Source organism: Syngnathus acus, chromosome 1, assembly GCF_901709675.1.
Source record: "Syngnathus acus chromosome 1, fSynAcu1.2, whole genome shotgun sequence".
In the NCBI taxonomy this organism is placed as follows: domain Eukaryota; kingdom Metazoa; phylum Chordata; class Actinopteri; order Syngnathiformes; family Syngnathidae; genus Syngnathus; species Syngnathus acus.
In genome coordinates this window covers 2,683,353-2,699,301 of record NC_051087.1, presented here as the reverse complement: position 1 = coordinate 2,699,301, position 15,949 = coordinate 2,683,353, and the positions used below count along the sequence as shown (strand labels likewise).

At 47.5% G+C, this 15,949-nt stretch overlaps 1 protein-coding gene across 4 annotated transcripts in view; it reads left to right on the top strand.

Annotated features, from left to right (window-relative positions):
* cntln (centlein, centrosomal protein) overlaps positions 1–15,949 on the top strand; it is a 58,323-nt gene that overhangs the window by 33,917 nt on the left and 8,457 nt on the right. For 3 of the 4 annotated variants that reach the window (XR_005098369.1, XM_037255358.1, XM_037255247.1), the window contains exons 19-25: positions 1,813–1,968; positions 2,434–2,531; positions 5,978–6,104; positions 6,192–6,329; positions 6,780–6,965; positions 10,189–10,389; positions 12,293–12,367. Coding sequence is in view for 3 of the 4 variants with exons in the window: in XM_037255358.1 (XP_037111253.1) it covers positions 1,813–1,968; positions 2,434–2,531; positions 5,978–6,104; positions 6,192–6,329; positions 6,780–6,965; positions 10,189–10,389; positions 12,293–12,367 (981 nt within the window). In the remaining variant the exon portion in view is untranslated. Of the gene's footprint in view, positions 1–1,812; positions 1,969–2,433; positions 2,532–5,977; positions 6,105–6,191; positions 6,330–6,779; positions 6,966–10,188; positions 10,390–12,292; positions 12,368–12,750; positions 12,932–15,949 lie in introns of those variants that run through there. The other variant, XM_037255427.1, reaches the window with a different exon arrangement.

Genomic DNA, 15,949 nt, shown 5'->3' with positions numbered 1-15,949 from the left:
CAAGCAGCGGCGCTCCATCGCACCATCCGTGACTCTTCTTGTTGTTTCGTCTTAATGAATGTTTTAACAGCAGTCTGTCACTTCACTTTACTTTCTACAAACATGTCCACCATACAGACACAAGTTTGTATTTCTGGCCTGCTAGTGATGGCAAATGAAGCTTCAAGTTTGCTTCGTGAACCACTTGTTGTATTTTTGACTCCACTAGGTGTCAGTGTCGGTTTAACAACAAAATGTGCTTATGTAATAATCCACGCCACACTAATATTTGTGACTTTGAATGTTTGTGGCTTTAGAATGTAAAATGTATGTGGAAAAATTGATCTCCACAAAATCCAGCAATTTTTTGAAAAATGGCCTCCTCATAAAATCCTGCCATCTTCCATAATATAACTCCTTTAAACACAACACCTCATGATAGCATAGTCATCTTGTCAGAGCTAGCTTGTTCTCACTTGAGAAGACTCAGCCCGCGCCGCTACAGCCAGACAGACACGGTCATTAATCTGACAGGCCGCACAAACGTCTATGGCGGATTCCAACGTGGCACTTGCCGGCGGAGGAAACCACCTGATTAGGTGTCAGAAGGTCTGCGTGTGCTCTTACACGACGCCGGACTCAAGCACGGGTCGTCGTGCTGACCTTACAGTGATGCTACCCGGGATGTGGCCCCTGTGTGCTCCCGCCGAGGCGAGGCATCTGATTGCCGAGTCCAAGCTCACAAGTGAACTACACACACACACACTGGGTGAAGTGTTGTTGCCTTGTTTACTTCCTCTTTACTCTTGCAGTATTAATGCCACTCCGCCACAAAAAGTTGCAGCCGACCGAGGTGGACCGAGCCGGGTCTCGTTCCCCTCCCCGGAAAGGGCAAGAGGTGACGGACTTCGGGTCCGTTCCAGCCGCTCGCGTGTAATTGGCTTAAGACGGCTCCTGCAGTGGGAGGGAGCGACGTGTGAGAAGTACGATGACACTTTCAGGGGAACTCGTTTGTGTTTGGACTTGAAATATCAAACGGAAAATATCTATTACAAGAGTCGTACCAAAAAGGTGTTGGAAAAACTTTGACTCAAACTTTACAGCTATGATGAAATGGTACATTTTTTCAAATGAGATTCACCTTGTAAAATTCCCTGGAATTATTTAAAGTGGAATAAGAAGCTTTAAAAAAATAGGTGACAAAAGCAAGACCTTTTGATGAAACGCTTGTGTCATGCATAGCATTCAAATACAAGATCGTTTCCTCGCTCGTACGGATTACTCGGGTTTTTTTTTACCTGCCTTATCTTTTTAAGCGTGGAGTGTCTTACCCTCCTCTTTCATGTTAAACGCTGGGATTATTGCGGGATTAAAAGGCGCACTGACTGAGCCCAAAAAAAGAAAAAAAAAAACCTTAAATATTGGTCTTTCTTTATTGCTCCGTCCTCAAAAGGCGCAACTTCACCGTCAAGTGTGTCTCGAAACATTTGACAGGCAGTCTCGGACATGTGGCTATTTCTGCAACCTGTCCTCCCTAATTTATCCCGCACTTGATTGACTGTCACTCGGAGCCACGTTAGTCACCAGAGGTGTCTTGTCTTTTCCGGCCTAATGGACGGAGCGCCGGTGTGTCATCACTCCACGTCAGTGTCACGTCTCACCGAGGGGGGCTGAAAATGGCCCGGCCAAATCAAAGCCTGCGTTACAAGAAGTGTCATCAATGCCGCTCGGAATTCCCGCGGCGCCGCAGGCCGCTCTCTGTCACTTTTTAACTCGCCTCTCAAGCGCCGGAATTGATCATTTTCAATTTCAAATTTGGTGGTCACTTTGCAGAAGCTGACATCTGATTTGGTGGGTCTGGAGCAGCAGAAGAAGGTTGTGGAGATGGAGCTGGAGCAGTGGAGGCAAAGCACTTTCCCCCGTCGCACAGCTGAATGCTCCTGCCAGGCCTTGGAGGCGGAGGTCAAACAACTGCAAGCCAAAGTCAAGGTCAGTCTGCTCACTGGACGCTTCATTAGGTACACGTCTCCCGACTGAAGGAAAGAAAGTCTCCTCTGAGAAAGACGCTCACTTTTACACACTGATATTGTGGTTAGCGAAATACGGAAACTGTTCCTAATATTTTGCTACATTTGAAAAGTCCTCCAAGAAGCCGTACTAAATGAATACAAAAAAATGAATATGCAGGTCGAGGGGTTCAATTTGATTTTCCGAGCGACCCCCTTTATCTGGTTCACTTTGAAAACCACGCTTTCCTCTTAACCTCCTTTAGCACCTTTCCCCCCCTCCCGCTGGAACTGTAATGAGGAGGCATGCTGCGGCTGACCTGTCATCAGCCGTGTCGTGCCCCCCCCCACACACACACACACACACTCCCCCTCTGCAATCAAGCCCACCTCCCCCATATACAGCACACACACTCACAAGGTGTGCCCTTCTTCCCTCCCCCACCAGAGTACAAGTGCGGAGGTCACGAGGCAGGTGGCGGCTAACAAAGCCCTGCGAGGCCAAGCGCAGGAGAAGGAGGACAAAGTCCGCCAGCTGCAGGACAAGTTAGTTACCGCTTCCATGTTTGGTTCTTCTCCTTTCTTCATCAGCTTCCCCCTCTGCCTCTTTGTCTCGTACTCTCCGTCCTGGCTTCTCGCTTCTCAGCCGCAGCGCTGATCTGCAGTGCTTGATTCCACCGTGTGGCAGCACGCAGGCACACGCTCCTTCACTCTGCACGTTTTGTATGAAGACAAAAATCGCCACTCGTGGCTGGAAGCAGTATAATATTGTACAGGGCTATTGTACTGTATATTAAAATTTTCTAACGAAAATCCCAATTTTGTTTATAAGAAAAAATATCAAATAAATTATTAAATAAATACATAAATATATCTTGTTTTTGCTCGTAATTTTATGATTTAAATACCTGCACAATAAATAGTTTAGTTAAATTGGATTAAATAAAGCATCTCCATAATACACAAATGGCCGAAAATATATTTGTGGTTATTGTTTATTAAATAAACTATCGAATCACATTATTATGCATACGATAACTGCATACATACATTTAGTTTTAAATAAATATCTCTTTATGTCTAGTACTCTAAATAATATATTACTGCATAGTTTTTCGGGGGTCATCTACTGGGCACATTTGTTGTCATAATTGGGAATTGGTTTATTTTTGTCTGTCATTCAAAATATCAAAACGTGTTTATGTATTGATTAATACTGAATTTTTTCATCTATCACGTGATGCAAATATGCTGATATAAATTTACTTAACCAAGAAAAAACATACCTGCTGATAGATTGAATTAAAGGCCCCACAAGTAAAAAGTAAATAATTGCTATCGGTAAAGAAATGGAAGTACATCACTGATTATACATTTTTTTTAAGGTGTTCAATTCAGAGCATCATCAAATTGAAATGAGATCGTTTGTCGTCACGCCCACCATTGCGCATGAACAGGCGGACGCGAGCGAGTCGGCGCATGCGCGCGTGTGTCATGTAGCGCCGCCGTTGTTTATGTGGGTAGCCGATGCGGAGTGCTGATCAAAGCAGCGCATGGATCGATAGCGTGCCGCAGGAGGCGGCGTTTTGCCCCGTGACACTAAAACCCACGCAGACTCACTCGTTGCCTGCGGGCCGGGCCGCCAGCCCTAATGAGTTAGAAGGCGCGCGGACGCACACTCGCACTGCGCCACTCACACTTTTCTTAACGTCATACTACAAACACTTCACCAGCCTTGTCGTGCAGTGAAAGTTCAGAGGTCAAGCGCACGCTGTCCTGGGAAGCCCGTGGACCTCTGGATGCTTTGGGTTGGAACAAATCCCGTGAGGTGGCATTTCAGTGAGTGGCGAGCTTAACTACATAGCTAAGCACCAAAATGTCTATCAAATTCCAAACCGCCGCATCCTCTCCTGCCTCCTTTCTTTTTGTCAGGCATGCTGTGTCGTCCGCTCGCCCGCCCTCAATAATGCATCCAGGGCATGTGTACAATCGCAGCGGGTGTGTCGTGTTTGGATGTGACCAAAGCGCCGGGCGGATCACAGCGTAGACAGAGCGAAACATCCCCCTGCGCTCCGTTTCCACGACAGCCTAAAAAACCCAAAGCGCGCACGTCCACGTTTGGAGCCCGCCGTTCCTTTTGCCTCCGTGTAGGGACCCCTCTTCTCAAAATGAAAGAGCACGTCTAGACGCCTCTGAAATATACATCTCGGCGCTGCGCGCAGGGACCCGAGCTGCTTCGACTTAAAGAAGAGAGTAGCACACATAAAAAAAAAAAAAAAAAAGAATTTCAAAGTACACCGGCATGTCCTCAGTCAATATCCGGCGCTATGGCGCTGCTTTATTTATGAAGGTGCGGCTTTCATCTTTTCACCCCGTTGTCTATCAGCCACATCAAGTGTCCGCCGTGTTCCGAGCCCCGGCTGGAAAAAGCGCCAGCCAGCCAGCACAAGCGCGTGCGCTCGCCGCTGTTATCATTACAATGCGCGCATGTTTGACGAACAATATTGCCGCAACAAGCGGCGGAACAAAGGGAACAAACGCGGCCAGTGATCAGAGCCGTAGTTTTGCCGCTCTGCCGTCTGCTAACACTCATAAATACAGATCACACACTGGAGACGTATATATATCTCCCTCATTCTTTTTCATCCCCTATTCTTTTTGGGCTGCACAAGAAGGGAACATCTAAAATAAATGTTGTCCATCTAATTGCCATTAGCGTCGGGGTAGAGCGAGCCTACCGGGGCTCTTATTGCCGCTCTTCATCTTTAAGTCAACACCAGACAGTCATCTGAAAGGTTCAATATGGGTTTTCTCATTAATGGCCCAATCCATAGGGGGGGGACCGGTGAGCAGCCCCCCCGCCCCCTTAAAGTCCTCAGGCCAGACTCCTCCACTCTTATTTAATTTAATGCCACTCCAATAGGACAAGCAGGCTCACATTTATTCAGCCGTTGCACCCTCGGGCGCTCCTCCACCCAGGGAGACGGGGACATTTACTTACACCAAAGCATTTGCTCAAGCGTTGTATCGTGTGTTTAGTTGAAAAACACAAGTCACGGCCGGCGTAGGACGGAAGGTTACGAGGCGCTCCATCCCGCAAGCTGCCATAGTATAAACAGCTTAAAAACTTGCCGATGTAGTGAGCCTGTTTGAAATTGAAATTTGATTTGTAAATTTAATCAGTATGAGGGATTGCAGTGCATGAGCACCCTCTAGTGGTACACCTAAGAATTACTCAAATAAAATCAAACGTGAAAATAGAACTAATAGAGTTGAGGTTGTGGTTATTTATATTAAAATCTGGCATAATTGCATTTAATCACAAAAGCTGTTCTAGGGACGTCTTGTGTGTGGATTGATGTAAACAAACAAAATGGAGGCCAGTCTGTTTAACACTTTAGTTACAGGAGACACAAATTGTTATAAAAAAAATACACTATATGACGCACATTTAAAACCATTTCTGTTTGATGCAAGCAGTATTAGTTGTATGAAGTTTGCCGAATGCTGAAAAATCAAACACGTCACAAAAGGCCGCTAATTGAAATGGAAAGCGACACGAGACACGTTTTGTCAAAATGAAACAGCTGGCGCAGAACGAGCCACACGCCGCGTCTGAAGGGGGGGAATTATTGTCAGCCCGCAAATATTTCCTGTCATCCATCCTAAGACCTCCCGCCGACGCCTTCTTGTGTGCGACTGCCGCACTTCTGATCGTAATTTAAACATTTACGCTCATTGATTAGCGGTGTCACCGCTGATTCCAAACGCTGTTTGTCAACAAGCGGGGTGGCTCGCTGTCACACTTGCCGCTCCTCCGCAGCGCCTTTGATTTAATATGCGCCTGTTGGGATGCGTCTTCAAGTCAGCAACTCTTTGCCTATTTAATTGTCACCATGAGCCGTCGTCGCCCTAGCGTGTTAGCGTTGCATTAGCCATCAAATCGCTAGTTCAAAAAGAGGAATTTGACATTGACGCTAACGTGTGTGCAGAGCGAGCCACGCCGAACGAGACGTGACCATGAAGAGGCAGCTGGTGGAGGACCAGAGGACGAGGCTCAAGTTTTTGCAGGAGATGGAGAAAAGTTATCGTGGCCAGGTGGAGGAGCTGGAGAAGAAGGTGCTCGAGATGCGTCGCTTAAGCTAAAGAAAAATCACACGGTGATTGTAAAGGACAATTGAATGTTTTGTATTTTTGTGCTGACAGGTCAAGTGTTTATCAGAAGAAGCTTCCAACAGAAAGGCCTTTGTCGAATCTCTCAAACGGAGACTGAGCGTCGCAACCGCAGAGAAAAGCCAGCATGAGGACTCCTGCGCCAAACTGAAGGTTGACCTGGAAAAAAAGGTTTGATAATGTAATTACGCAACTAATTCTGAGCTAGCGAATTCAGTTTAAAGGCGACCCGCTTTTTTTTAACAGTCCCGACAGGCGCGCGATGAACTGGATTGCGTTGGGGGGGGTTGTCATGTTTTGCTAATCCATGGCCTGGACGCTTTGCTATCATGAATGAAAAAATGAGTTCAGTTGATCCAGACCGTTTGCAGGAGAACTTCTGGCTGCCAATTGAAGCTCAACAGAATAGATGATGTAGCAGAATAACAATTCGAGGAAGAAAAAAATAGTCACGTCATTCTCCCATCCTGCACTGTGATGAAGATCAGATCTAATTTTCTGACCCATGTATGCAGAAATCCAGATCATTCCAAAGGATTCACATATTTTGTCTCGCCACAGTGTATGTGATTGATCTCCTCTGGTCCAAATACATAGCTGACCATCATTGTGTGCATGCAGGAGCAGCGCATCCAAGCCCTGCAGGCTCGCGTGGGAGCCGGCGAGCAGGCCTTGGCCGTTCTGGAGCGGAGCGCCGCCGAGCAAACGGAGCAGCTGACCCGGCAGCGCTCCCAAGCGTTGGACGAGCTTCAGAGGCAGCTCGGCCAGGCCTCCTCCCAGCTGGAGCAGCTCCGATCTTTCATCAAGGTGCTCCGCTTAAAGGCTCCGGCTTGATCAAAAGTCAGCGGGGAGGAAGGCGGGGCGGGGCGTCCAATCATCTTAACTCGTTTTAAATCACTGGCAAATTCTTTCACCAAAAAAAAGAAAGATTGATGTCATTATGCCTGTTTTGAAGAGATAAAGGCCATCGCAGGTAGATAAATGAGTGCTTTGAGGGAATTGGCACGGTTATTTTTGCCGAGATGTGATCCATCACGCGGCTGGCCGTGTGTTTACGTATCTGGCAAAAAAGAAGCCAAAGCGATAAAAGATTGTCCTGCAGCTCCGCTCTGCTGACACCTGTCTGTCAAAGAAAGAAGACGCCGGCCAGAGATAGCCCGCTGGATTCCCGCGCATCCATAAATCACGCGCAGCGTTTGGTGGCGCTTTGCCATGGCCCTTCGGATTTTATCTCCTCTCTTCTTTCCAAAGCGCTTACATTGCTTTCGCTACAATCGCCCTGTTTTATTTTATCTCCCTTTCTGCCAATAAGTGATGTTTGGTATTTCTCAAACGTTTTCCGACGAAAGACGGAAAAAAATTCTTATAAAACTTTGTGTTTACGATCGGGCTGCCATGCCAAAGAGGTCTGTGCTTAGTCTCAAGTTTTTCATGTACGTGGGCCAAATCCAGATTCAGCGCGCTTCGAAATGGGGCTGAGGTCATCCGTGACATGCCGATATTGCTTTTTTTTGTTTTTGCAGTTGGAAAAAAATTGATCACTTTACAAGTAGTTTTAGGATTGTCTGCACAAAAGTTCATTTTTTTTCCCTCACTATGCCGCGAACATGCACGAGATCTATCGCGCATATGATTTGAACTCACGCAAGCAACGACGTATTGATATCCAGTCGATGGCTCCATTTTCCCATAACCTGAGGCGGGGTGAGGCCGTCTTGTTGTTGTTGTTGTGTTGAGGATTCACATTATTGTTTGTCCGCCGCCGGCTGCTGTGATCCCCTATAAGAAGCGGCGAGCCGGGCCGGGCCTTTGATTGGGCTGCCTGACGTCCGGAGGAGATTTACTCTTGTCGTGTATTGATCACGACCGGAGGGGCTGCTGTGTGCGTGTTTACGGGTCGTCTCGGTGTCTTTGTGAGCTTGTTGTTACTGAATGTCTATGCGCTTTTATTTTTTTAATTATTTTATGCAGAGCCTTTTGGCCCCTGCGTTCGCCTCAGGCTGTCAGAAGTGCTCAAAAGTCGCTTGTGTAGTGGCCAAGTGCACAATAACTTTCACGTTATTGTCCTTCTTAGGAGTCAAATCTGGTCCAATTCTTTCCTGGAATGCATTTTTCAGCGGCAAATGATCATTTTCTCGCTCGGTTTGCTCTCGAGCGGCCCCGCCGCCCTCCCGTGCGTGTGCGGCAAGGTTCAGAAGGAGCCAGTTATCATTGAAGATGTCTTTTTAGCTGCTCGTTTCATCCCCATCGCTATGCCTTAATCCTCGCCTCGTCTAAATTGGCCCTCTGGCTACGGCAATTGTGCTGCTAGCCCGGTTAAGAGTTCTCAACTTAAGTACGCGCTACACACACGTCTAGTGTGTGTGTGTTGAGCCGTTCCTCCCGTAGATCGGAACGTCTGATGAATTCCCTTCCTAATCCCCTTTCCGGATTATTCCACAAGCAGGGTTTAGGTCAATTAAATGTAACCCTCGACTGGTGACAGTGAATATCTATTAGGCGGTAAATAAAAGAAGGGGATGTGTGGCTGTTAGGTAATGAGCTGTGTATTCCTCCAGGGCAAACGGGAGCCTTTATCGCCAAAACCAGCTCGAGAGGCAGCGGACGTTTATCAGATCAAACGGACGACGGTTATGAATTAGCCGCGTTCTGCTCGCGACGGAAGGTCGAGCGTGATTTGTTCTTGGATGCCGGTTGACCGCTTGTTTGGGGGTTTTGGTTTTCAGGCCAGCTGTCACTGGCGTGGAAAATAGATTATGAACTGGTTTGCGTTTACATTGTCAAGTAGGACTGAGGAGTTAATCCGGTTTCAATTATTCCATTAGTATTTTTGTGATGTAACATTAAATGTTTGTAATTTGGGGGGGCGAAACGTTTGTTGTCTTTCAACATTCTTTAACTTCTTTTTGTGCGTCGGGTCAGTAAAACCTTTGTCTCACATGTTCCCCGGGCCATACCTCCGGACAATGTTTGACCTTTCACCTTTCATGCTAGCAACTTGAAGATAGACCAGGCCAAAATTGTAACTTAAGAGACCACTTTTTTTTCTTCAATCAGTATGCTCTTTGTTTCTAAACATTTCAATTCCATCCCAACTCTGCTTGTTGTTTACATCCTTTTTTTTTTTTTATTCCATTCCCGCTCACAAACCAAACGTAACTTCACTACAGCTTTATTAACGTCACCGGTGTGCAACTACGAGAGCAATAGATGTTGCCGCGCTTCATCACCCGTCCCTCGCTCCGCTCCGAGAGCAAGTTGTACACTTCTTTTTGTTTATTTGTTTGCGCGCAATGAGAGCGGGAGCCATCCCTCGCTCCCGCCTCTTCTATTCCAAGGTCAGCTTTTCGCCAGGCTTGCAGGGGAATGATACGGAAGATTATTGCCTCGATCAATAAGCTGAAAATGAAGCAAAGGGGAGTTTGCTTTATTGACTTGCTCGTGTACAGTGGCAGTTTTAACATTTAATTGTCTCTCCGTATTTAGCGTACACGCTCCCGTTTAGCGCCCCGGCAGCCGGGCCATCCCGGGCCTCGGCTCGCCTCGCTCGTCCGTCCGTCCACCCGGGCACCATTTTCACGCGGCCCCTCGCAAGCTTAATTATTAAGCGTGTTATGCTGCCCTGTTGTGCCGCGAGACCTTCAGAAAGCAAATAAATAAATGAATGGCTGTATCTTTCACGAGCACCCGCCCCTCCCCCACCCGCCTGTTCTGCCTCTGATGAATGATTCCCTGTCTGTGGAGATTTTAGCCAAAACTCGAGGTGCATTCCATATCAAAGGCTCGTTCCCGCAGCTTTTCAATCGACGGGGCAAGGCACCCTCGGGACGGCGTTCCTTCAAGAGAGCGCGCGGCGAAAACCGGAGAGAATCTGAGTGCGCCAAACTCGATAGTCCTCCATAATGTACTAAGCCGCCGCTCTGGCGCATGCTTGATCAATTTCATTTATTCATCTGCCGGGGCACGGCCGTCGCTCGCCCTTCTTCTCCGTTTCGTCATGTTCTCTCTTCGCTCCCATTCCTCCCCGCAGGCCCTGGCCGGCGAAACGCTGCTCGACGTGCACGAGGTCAAACGGCAGCTGATGAAGAGGAGGAGGAGGCTGAGACCGGCCGGCGTTGTTGCGGCCAAAGGCGGCCCATCAGCCAAATCCATGATCAAAGCCAAGTCCGTCGCCGCCTCCATCCTCAATATGTCCGAGAACGATCTGGCCGACATCATGGACTCGGAGCAGGTGAGGCCGAGGGACGACGGGGTCGGGCGTCCAAACTTTTTCTTCCATAATCGCACAAGAGTGGTGCGCATTTTGGGCCTGGACTTGGATAGTTGCTTGTTTGACCAGAAAGAACAAATGAAACCGACCCGCCCAACTCTTCTTCTCACCGCTACAGATCTCACCCGAGCAGGGTCGTCAATTAGCACATCCGTGTTGCAATCAAGCTCAAGTCCCGTGAGACGTCGACCTCGTCTCCTTCTAACGGGAGATGAGACTGCGCTCGCCCTGCCCTCACTCACTCACTCACTCACTCACTCACTCACACTTGAAACCAATTTCATTCCCTTGCAGCTCAGCTCCACCAAGGAGAAGTAAATGTCCCACTCATCACGACTGAAAGCTCCACGGGTCCAAATTTCTCTCATTTCCTCACCACTGCTTTCGTGACAGCTTCTCCAGTCTCCACATTGATGTGGTCACCAGTAGGGGATGGATTAGATGATTGCGGGAACTTTTCGCGTCTAAGCACTGCGTTTACCTTCTCGGTGAAAGGAGCAGATGCTCGTAATGTCCAACTTGCTTCTTCTCCATTTTGTTTGCTATTTCCGCCTCATTGATCTTTTCCTGGAGCAGTTTGACTCAATAAACTCAGGGAAAATTTTCGGTAATATTAATTGGTCTTTTTAACTAAAGCAAATCACACATCTAAGCTGGCCCGTTGGATGGAAATGGATGGTGCCCTCAGATGCGACAAAAGTTCCATCCGCCAAGGTCAAGCGGGCCTTTTGAAAGGCTTTTCCATTTGTGAATGTACATCACCTCTGTCACGTTTGAAGACCAGCTTCTCACACTCCCCCTTTTCTCAGTTGCCGTTAAGCGGCAGTCACTAATTAGACGCACGCTGAAATTAGCCCGATCCGTGGTGTTATCACAAAGCATCGCACGTGTGCTTCCGGGAACCTCACAAAAGGCCGAGGGATAAACACGCTCTTAATCTACTGCAAGTGTTAAACCCCGAGTGTGTGTGTCGGTGTGTGTGAAAAGAAAAATGGACTCTTCCTGTCATCAATGTATATTTTAACTTGAAATAATGACCATGAAATTACCATATGAATGAACTAACAGAGGTGCATGGGCATTACATTTATTTTAAAATGGCATGGAAAAGGCATTAAATTAAATTTGCTGATACCCTCATTTAAACAGGACATGAAGGGAAACTTGAAAAAAAAAAAAAATTCATAGTGGACAAAATAACGTATAAAACTGACTGAATACAAATCTTTTAAAAAGATGACTGCGATAAAAAATTGCTAGCAACTTCTCTATTTTTTAAAAGCGAAGACAATTTGTAATTTTAGTACTGACCTGAATTTGATTTGTCTTTGCGGGCCACATAAAATAATGTGGTGGGCCGTATCTGGCCCCCGGGCCTTGACTTTGACACCCATGCTCAACAGTGAGTCCTATATCATCGTTCAGTCCACATAAAGTTTGTATGCGAACGTTGGGTCAGGCTTTCCAGGATTTGTGAGTGTTTGCTTAGCTACGTAGCCGCACGCTTTCTCCCCTGTTTGGCCTTGTCGCACTGAGACACTAGCGGTCTTGTCGCTTCATTTCAAACGGTACCACCTGGTCCAAAGCCAGGAGGTCGAGTCGTGCGGCGAGCAGTCACTCTTCACTGAGTTCATTAGCCGCTACAAGGCTAGCCGCTCTTAGGGCTCGTTTGACACGAAAAGCATGTAAACATTCGCTGGCGTCCGCCGAGTCTCCGGGGAGAGTCGTCAAGGTCCGGACCTCGGAGCACTCGGACCCGCCTGTGTTTGGATAAATAGTGGCCCGTTCTCTCTGGAGAAATCAACGTTGGTCTTGGTCTTTGCTATTTCTGTCACTGATGGCAAATATTATCTCCGTCTTTCAGGGGACAGAGAGCCTTTCAGAGGATTCCAAAGATCAGGCATGGCTGGACAATGTCAACCACATCCTCCAGCAAAAGGTTGGTGCTATCTCGTTGCATTTATCTGCTGTTTCTTTGAATTGACTAGATATTTTAAACAATTCATTGATTGAAAATTTACACGCTTTGCCAATTTAGATAAATTACTAAAAAATTGTGCCTGTGCTTTGTTGGCAAATTTTTTTGCAAAAACAAACAAAAAAATCACATGAAATGTAATTTATATATAGAAAGCATTCTGCAATAGCATAAAAAACTGTCATAATAATAATATTAAAAAAATATAAGTAATAAAATAAAAAAAAGCAAATAGGTGAGTTTTTTCAGAAACTAGCTGCTGATTACACAGGAAAAAAATAATTTGTGACTAGTCAACAAAAACATAATGCGGCCTGTCAACTTGTTTTGGCTTACATTTCCAGTGCCACACATAGCCAAGAAGTGTGGTGGCCCTGAAGGGTCAAAAAGTCTCAATATTGGACATGTGATGGCGTCCCAGGGTGCAAAAGTTACCCACACTCTGCCTCACTCTGAGGACTCACAGCGCCACCTCTTGCCTGTGGCATGCGTTTGACACTCGTGCCTTTTCACCAAATAAAAAAATAAAATAAAAAAAATCCTAACAAAAAAAAATAATTGAACAATATCCTGGCACTTGTGTGGACATGGACCTGAGAGGCAGACTTGTATCTTCCCCAGTAAAAAAAAAAAGAAAGCAAGTCGGGCCACTCATCTGCGAGCGCTCTGCAGGAGCTTTTACTGGAGAGCTGTCAACGTCTGCTCGCTGTGATACGTGTGTGATTGAGTGTTGCTGTGCGTGTGTGTGTGTGTGTGTGTGTGTGTGTGTGTGTGTGTGTGTGTGTGTGTGTGTGTGTGTGTGTGTGTGTGTGTGTGTGTGTGTGTGTGTGTGTGTGTGTGTGTGTGTGTGTGTGTGTGTGTGTGTGTGTGTGTGTGTGTGTGCGAGCGCGCATGTATGTGTGTGTGTGTGCGAGCGCGCATGTGTGTGTGTGTGCGAGCGCGCATGTGTGTGTGTGTGCGAGCGCGCATGTGTGTGTGTGTGCGAGCGCGCATGTGTGTGTGTATCTCGTCTGTGTTCTTGTCAGAGGCTGCCGCAGGCACTCATGCGTCGCCTCCGCACCACGACACACACCAGGCACCGTTCTCTTGTTCCCCAGATCTTTCTCTGACCTTTCCACCTTCCTCTCCCCCTCCCACACACACACACACACACACACACACACACACTTGACGCTCGACTTGAATCTGTGTTTTTCCCTTCTAGCTGGACAGCTTTCAGTCCCTGTTCTCTGTCTGTCTCTGCCATCCTGGCCTGTCCCACATTTCTCTCTCGCTCTCTTTCTCGCTCGCTCTCTCTCTGGCTCAGACCCCGAGGCAGCTTGTTAGTGGGGAACTAAATATTGATTTGGCGGGCCTGTCGATGCCGGGAGAATGAGCTAGTGTTCACTAGAGACCTCGGCACCGGCAGCCTGCTATCGACGTTTTCCGTGGGCAGAACAGGGGTGGTGGGAGGGGCGGAGGAGGAAGAGAAGAGCCGAGTATGACAAGCCTGAGACTTGCCCCCGGGTCCCTATGGGGACCGCCGGGACCCTTGCAGTCAACCCCCCCTCCTCATCGCTCTTTCCAGCAGACTTTTTCCATCTTCTTTCAAGTCCATCTTGTTCTTTTTTTTTTTTTTTTTTTTTAGCTCATTTATTTATTTATTTGGAGAGTTTTCTGCCCTCATCTTGATCTGGCATGTTCCACTCATCTTGTTTTTGTCGAGGAGAATTTTTTTTTTTTTGTAGTTCAACGGCACATTTGCCTTTTTGTGTTTTGGGGGAGTCACCACAGTCAGAAATATTAAGCCAAGATTTATAACCGCCCCAATAATTCTCTTTTTTTTTTTTTTTTTTTTTTAGCAGATTAGACAGAAAAAAAAATATTATCACACTTTAATAACCACATTATAATGATCAAAAGGGGGGAAAATGCTCAAAATTAGCCTGATTAAGATATTTGTTTGTACCTTACTCGTCTTTTTGTCCCCTGCCCAAGCAGAGCAAGCAGTGATAATGCTGGTGAAACACAAAAAAAAAAAAAAGCATGTCTTCTTCTCCTCCCTGTCATTGCTTATGAAAAGCTCAGCGAGCAGAACATCTGTGAAACCGACTGGCCCCGCCTGTCACCCTGCCCGTGACACTAATAGCACTCTGCCAGCACTCTGCCCTAATGGTGATATCATGCCACCGACGGCCAAAATAAGAAGACACCGAGGAAGACCGAAATAGACGGATGACGAGGAGAAGACGAGTGTCCTTAACTGGCTGGCTTGTCAGTGACACGAGATGAGGACTGCGTCCGTCGGCCGGCGCAGCCTCTTCTTGTCACTGACAGAGTCTAATAGAGCTGCCAGGGGGACAGCGCTTTATTATCTCAGTGGCCCTGTCAATAGCTGAGCCATCACTCACTCAGTGTGTGTGTGCGTCAGTGAGGGCCATTCCTCTCCATGCCTGTCATGTTCAGCCACATGTCAACATAACAAGAGCAGCAAACGGGCAACTAGACATGTGGCGTGTTGTCTTTGGGGGGGGGGGGGGGGAGAGTAGCATCACAGTAGCATCACAGCCCGGCCGTTCAAAGCCAAATCAAATTTGCCCTTCGTCTCCTTTTTGTAAATTTGAATGTAGCGTCGCAGGAAATAGAAAATGGATTTTTTTTTCCGAGATGAGATGGAATCCCTGAACCGCAAAACCGCGGCCTTTTCTAAAACTACCATCCAGTTTGACACTTGACATTGAAAAGTTGAGTTTTCCCAAATCGCTCGCTTCCGACGGAATCAAAACCTGGGCCGGTCATCGGAGAGCCACCACTAGCGGCTGCTGCAATCGAGGGACGGCGCTATCTAATAACGATGAGCAGGCCGGGGGGGGTGCTGTACGGCTCCACCGCAGCCCGCCATGAATAACGCCAGCGGTGAAGATGGAGTGTCCACGTGGGCCACGGGGTCCGGGCGCCGGCCCAGGGAAGCATTGATTTAATTGCCTTTGGTTTATTTGTGGAGTCCTAATTATTGAATAGAGGTAGATTTTAATGGGCCAAGTCTTTATGAAGACAGGGAAATGACTGGCTTCTGCTGCTGGCCAATAATGAAACGGAGAAATGCGTGCACCCAAACACACACACACATGCTCGCTGGCGTTCCCTCCAGATCATTTCTCAGACTCATTTCACAACGCGCGCTCGGGCCTCCAGCCTCATGACAGTATATTAACATTTAAAAAGTCATTGGCTCTGTTGATTTCTTTATGAGAGGACAGTGGTTTACTGGCGCCGGGCGACGCCGAGGGCCCGCTAATATTTACTCGCCAATCACACCCGGGGGAGACCTCCCCGCATCGCTTCTTATCAGCCTCGGAACCATAACAAGCAGGTGAACATTAGCCCGGCCGTGTAGAGACAAGCCGGACCAATCTGGAAGGGGCCTGGCCATAAAACGTCAAAGGCCTTTATGGATTGGCTACGGGGCTGACATAACTCCTTTCGGTTTATTGAACTTTGAGAGGACGGAGGGGGGGGGGGGGGGGGGGCGCTATCGCTCACCGCTGCTAAATAATACAATTA